This window comes from Leptonotus elevatus, chromosome 4 (genome assembly GCF_054856555.1).
Source record: "Leptonotus elevatus isolate MCC_2025b chromosome 4, RoL_Lele_1.0, whole genome shotgun sequence".
In the NCBI taxonomy this organism is placed as follows: Eukaryota; Metazoa; Chordata; class Actinopteri; order Syngnathiformes; family Syngnathidae; genus Leptonotus; species Leptonotus elevatus.
Genome location: NC_141242.1, coordinates 20619234 through 20625301, shown reverse-complemented (window position 1 = coordinate 20625301; position 6068 = coordinate 20619234). Strand labels below are relative to the sequence as shown.

Below are 6068 nucleotides of genomic sequence, written 5' to 3'. Positions count from 1 at the left end.
GAGTAAAGGTGCAACTGTGCACCGCCTGTATGGAAAGTTGGAAACATCATACGTACTCAGATTGTGAACGCGCGCGCGCGTGCATTCAACTACAAGCTTGATTGTTTGCTTCTTCAATTATGTGAAAAACCTTTCGTTCGTTTTAATTGTATTGATTTTTACTGGCACAACTTTCCTTATTTATTTTTTTAAGTGTCACAATTACTGGCTGTTGCAATAAAGCAGTTGAAACCCAATAATGATAGAGTACAGTCATTTTCATACAAGCAGGAAAATGCGTTTGTTTACTCACTGGTTTATCAACTGCGGACGACTGTTTTTATTTCAAACATGTTCAGCAGGTGGCCCACCTGTTTGTGTACAATATGAACACTAGAGGGCGACGTAAGTCAAATATTAAGAGTAGTGCAGTGCTCGGCCTGAGAAGCTTAATATACAACGCCGTGTCGTGGTCCCTGGAGAAGTAGGTACACTATACAGTACTCTCAATTTAAAAATATATATATTTTTTAGTAGTCCAGAAAAACGTCCTATTTTAGAAATTGTGACATGTAAGTATTAAAAATCCGTAATTGTAGGCCTACTTGCTCACAATAATAAAATGATCATGACTTGTTAAGAACAGTTTGTAGTTACTACTGGTAACACAAGCACCCTGAAATGTAATATGTATTTATCATGAGGCAAACCTATATGCTGTTTTATAACATGTTACTATACAATATTATGTTATTAAACAAATTACAATATTTAGTGAACAATATGAACACAAATAGCGAAAACCTTTTACTTAATTTATCCCCATTCTTGTGTTTTAACTTACTGTAAAATCAAGTACCAGCCTAGCTACTATATACAACTAAACTGTGTGTAACTGTCAGTGTCCACCTCGGGGATCAAACTCACGTGTATGAAGGCAAATCATTTCACCTGACCTAAATTTCTGGTTTACCATTGTGGCTTTGGAGAACAATTTGAAGGATTGGGGGTTTTTTTCCGGCATGCCCCGCCCTACTCTGCCTCTGCCTCATCAGTCCTTATGCGAAAAGTTAGCCAATCAAATCAGCGAAGACAGAATTAGAGCCAGGAGTGTAGGCCATTGCAGAACGGTGCATGTGCATCAGGGAGATTTAAAAAGTGGGTATACTCAATGACTGAAAAATAAGTGGGTAGGCTGGACTACACCACTGGCGTCGCCTTAAGTATCGTAATTGATCAATTATCAGTCCATATTTGTTTCCTTTCTTTTTTTCCGGCTTTTGGCGTTTAGAGTCACCACAACGCGACATTATTCTCCCTCCAAGCCTATCTTTTGCATCCCTTTCTCTCACACTAACTGCCCTGTCTTAAATTTCATTTGTCAACCTTCTCTTAGCTATTACTTGACAACTCCGTATCCATCCTTCTACAATATGCTGATTATCTCTCCTCTGAATGTGTCCAAACCATCTCTAAGTCTGGTCTCTTGGTGTCAAAACATCTAACATCTAACCTGGTCACTTCTATATACTCTTCTAGTGTGATGTCACGTTTGTGTGCCGCCAATGCTGGAAGACAGGCGGCCCACGCGACCTACTTTCCAACTAGGGATGTTTTTTTGCTACATTTGTCATATTTTCTCACCATTTAAACGAAACGCTAACCGAAAACTATGCTCTCTCCGTGTATTTCTATTGATTGTTTGCGGTCGAGGAGGGTCAGCAGTAGCTGAGCATTCTGGGTAAAGTGACGTCAGCGAGAAGGGTCTATTGACGATTCCGAAATGACGTCACAAGTAAAAATGGCAATTAATTCGGTGAAAGAAATCTCTCTGCTCGTTGAAAAGCATTGGTCTTTGGATCGTTGTAATTTGATTTGTTATAATTATTTTGATTTTAAAATGTGATGAGATGGCGTTTGACTACTATAACAATCTGTGTAGTTTGTATGGTATTCACAGGAAAAAGCAATACAATCTACAACCAACATAGACAAGCACTTAAAAGCAACATATTCTTCTAAAATAAAAATAGCCACACTTGCCTCAATCACACACAAGAGACCCCAATTCTTGCGATTTGGTGATGTCACATATCTTTATGATTGTATCCACATTTTAGGATGTCCAATATCACGTATTTATAGGAGAATAAGAATCCTCCTCTGACAAAAGGTGTGGCTAAAATCATCATGTTATCTCGTCTTGGCACTGACCAAAATGTTAGAGTATTCTTAAAGCAAGGCTTGGAGGAAATCATATGTAAATAATACAAGGTGTTTGGGAAAAGGGCTAACGCAACATCCAGTTGTCACATCATTCTATTTGGGGGTGTTTGGGTCGAGGGTTAGTGTCCGTGGGTTAGTGGTCATGCACCATGATAAACTGATGCTCTTCTGACCCTATTTTTTTTAAATTGACTAGCAACAACAAATAAATTCATGACACTTATGGCGACTAAGAAACTTTATACAGAGGAAGCGTGGCCAGACTAGCTATCACTCGTGGAAGCAGCGACAAATTACACTTTCAATTTGTGTAGCTGATCAGTGAGTGTATGTCATCATTAAACTACAAATACTTTGTGTATTTGTAGTTTAAATGTGACGTTATAATTTGGTAAAATTCTGACATAAAATGTATTGTATTGTATTGTATTATATTGTATCGTATTTTCAAACCCCTCAGTTAGTTTTGCTCCCTTGCAGCACAATAAATGATGATGTGCATGTGCATATATATCTTTTTTTAAATTAACTCAAAAGTTGTTTTTCCATAGTAGCACAACATGCATTTACTTTATTGATAGTAGTGCAATAAGTGATTGCTGATAGTCACAGTATTTGTTGCTTCCAGCTAGAGCTAAAAAGTGCAGTATATATATAAACAAATGTGGCAAAGTGTTTACCATGGCTGTTATATTGAATCATTTCAGAACCAAATAATGTGATCAAATGTGATTTTGCATAATAGTTTATTGCAAAATCATTTAGTTTTGCTGGTTACTGGTTATTAACTGATTATTTATTTAAACAGACAATTAACAGTCTATTTCAAGGATTACAGAAATCACAGAATATTTACTGTTGAGATGCTGAAATCACAGGATTTGAACCATTTTAAATTAAAGAATGGCACTGAACGATAAACGGATTATCAAAAAAGCTGTTGCTTGTTTAAAGATCATTTATTTGTCGATCAATTGATCAATTGTGACACCTGCATGATCAAATACTCTCTTGGACGTGGAGTTCACCAGAGCTTCAGAGGTTGCCACTGGAATCCTTTTCTCCTCCCCGATGACGAACGACATCAGCGAGCTGGCGGATATTCAAGACCTTATGTTTCGCAACACGCTTCTTCAATGAGGATGCCCCAGAGATGTTCTATCGGGTTTAGGTCTGGAAACATGCTTGTCTAGTCTATCACCTTTACCCTGTCTTAACCTCTTAGCAAGGAAGTGGTCATCTTGGAGGTGTGCTTGGTGTCACTATTATGTTGGAATACTGCCCTGAGGACCAGTTTTGAGAGGGAGGGGCTCATGCTCCGCTTCAGTATGCCACAATTAGTTAGTTAGTTAGTTAGTTAGTTAGTGGTTGCTTGGCCAGTAAGGTGGCTGTTGCGACCAGTCGTCTGAAGTCATCTCGGTCCTGGACTCGAAGCAGAAGGTCGGAAAGGGGGCTGGTGGCAGCCACCTGTGCTACCCAGGTGAGTCTTGGGTGAACACGGGGGCGGCGCCAGCCGCGAGGAGGAGGATGAGATGCGTCGGTGAGGAGTTGTTTTGCCGGTACTGAGTCATCCAGACGAGCCACGTGACCGAGCAGATGAAGTCGTACCAGCGGACATAAAGAATGCTCCTGTGGAATGCGTCCAGGCGCCGTTGCATAACTGCTGAGAGCGTCCATGTTTCGCTGGCGTAGAGTAAGACTGGGATGATGAAGGCGTCATAGAGGCGGAGTTTGGTGGCCGAGCAGATGGAGTCGGGATCCGGGAGTACTGAGAACCTGCGGACCTCGATTGCATAGTATTGAGAGTAGGCCGGGCAGCGGTGCTTGTCACTATCTGGGTGGCGGGTGCTGCTGGCAGAGGGTGTGAAGCGGCAGAGATGCAGGTGGAGGGTTGCGGCCCCAGCTCGGCACTCCTTAAAAGCCCGTAGTCGGAGATGAGATGAAGAGAAAGGAGGTTGAAGGGACACTGATGAGAGTGAAGATGAGGATGCGAGGGTGGGGCGCCTTGCCGCCAGTGCACCGGGGAGAACCCTTCCTTGTGGGTTTGGGGTAGACCCGTCAGAAAATCCGTTAGCTTCCCGAAAAGAGAGACGTATTACTTCTCTGAATGGTTTCCGAAGCAAAAAAAAGGGGAGCACCTGAGTGGGTTTCTAACCAGGAGTTGCCCGCAGAGCTCTGTGCCGGAGGCTATGAGCAAAGGGGGCTCAGGTGGCAACAGTATGCCACAGTACAAGTTGTCATTTATGGTTTCCTTAATGAAGTGTAGCTCCCCAATGCCGACAGCTCTCATGCAGCTACCAGACCCTGATGCTCCTGACACACTCCTCACCTGGTTGCCCCCACACATGCTTGACACTATCTGAACCCAAAACGTTTGTATTCGTCTAATCAGATCACAGGAAATGGTACCAGCTTGTCTTCAGCAAACTGTTTGCGGTCTTTTTTTGTGCATCATATTTAGAAGAGGCTTGCTTCTGGGACGATAGCCATGCAGACCAATTTGATGCAGTGTGTGGCATGTGGTTTGAGCACCGACAGGCTGACTGCCCACCCTCTGCAGCAATGCTCCCTTATTCACACCGGAGAACTTGTAATTCTAATGAGTCACATGATACTGGGGAGGGAAAATGACTAACTGTGCTCAATTTGGACATTTTCACTTAGGGGTGTACTCACTTTTGTTGCAAGGGGGGTTGTCTATTAATGGCTGAAGTTATTGTGATGGAACAATACATTTACACTGCTAATAATAATGCTACAGTGGGTAGCCTACAACATAAAAACACAACAATAAAAGCAATGTATTAAAAGCAGCAAACAGTAGAACGAATACAAACACTGTAAACAAAATAAAACAATCGTAAAAATCTAAGTTGAAATGCCTTTCTGAAGAGGAAGGTTTTAAGTAATTTCTTTAAAAAATAAATTACAAAAAATCCACCTTCTAAGGTGGTCCGGGAGGGTGTTCCACACATGAGGAGTTGCAGCTTCAAAATAAATGTTGATAAGCTGACAACTTTTGACTGTGTCAAAGTGTCATTTTGTCAGTCCATTAATTTAAAATATATAATTAAATATATGCACAAATGTGAGGGATGTACTCACTTTTGTGAGATATATGTATACATGTGAGATACTGTGCATGTGTGCTGATGATCCATTATCGGTGTAATGATCGAAGAGGAACATAACAACGCGTGTTGTAGTTGAGGCCTGTAGTTAAGGAGGACTGAGCGGAATTTGCTCGGAGGCCTGACAGCAGCAGTCTCCGCCCCCTCGAGGTGGATGTGAAAAGCAGATCTCTGCCACTCTGACATACAGGAAGAAGTTCAATAAGCCTGACAGAAGACGCCACTTCTTGAAGAAGTTCTTTTGAAATACACGTACACCTCCTGGTAAATTCGAACATGAGGAAGGAAGGTTGATGAGCTGGACGGGCGCGTGGATTCAATCGCTACTTCAGGCAAAGACGTATGTGGACAATGGGGGAAGCAGGACAAGTTTGAAGCAGATCATCACGTCTCCAAAATGTCAGAGCACAGATCCAGCTTTCTTCACAATGGAGACATCGTGTCTCTCTGCGCCGAAGGCTCGGTGAACGGCTTCATCAGCACTTTGGGGTACGTCGCTCCTCACCGTTGCCCGTCTCTTTCAAACTCCGCAATGTGGACTACAGTACTTTCACGTGTCTCTCTCGCTCTGCTACTAAAATCACACGAACATGTAAATGTGACGGCACAGCCGTTCCCCGTCCAATGCTTGACGCAAATGTAACCGGTATGCAAAGCAGGAAGACAAGTGCAAACCATTACCGTCAACTTTCTTTCCCTTTTTGGCCCACTGAGGAGGAAGTGGCGCTTACA

At 42.3% G+C, this 6068-nt stretch overlaps 1 protein-coding gene across 3 annotated transcripts in view; it reads left to right on the top strand.

The window, feature by feature from the left end:
* The first annotated feature begins 5528 nt into the window (after window positions 1-5528).
* The window catches only part of itpr2 (inositol 1,4,5-trisphosphate receptor, type 2), a 68210-nt gene continuing 67670 nt past the window's right edge, over window positions 5529-6068 (top strand). For all 3 annotated transcript variants that reach the window (XM_086073072.1, XM_086073071.1, XM_086073070.1), the window contains exon 1: window positions 5529-5825. In XM_086073072.1, coding sequence (XP_085929198.1) covers window positions 5734-5825 — 92 coding nt within the window. In that variant the 5' untranslated portion in view covers window positions 5529-5733. The remainder of the gene's footprint in view (window positions 5826-6068) is intronic.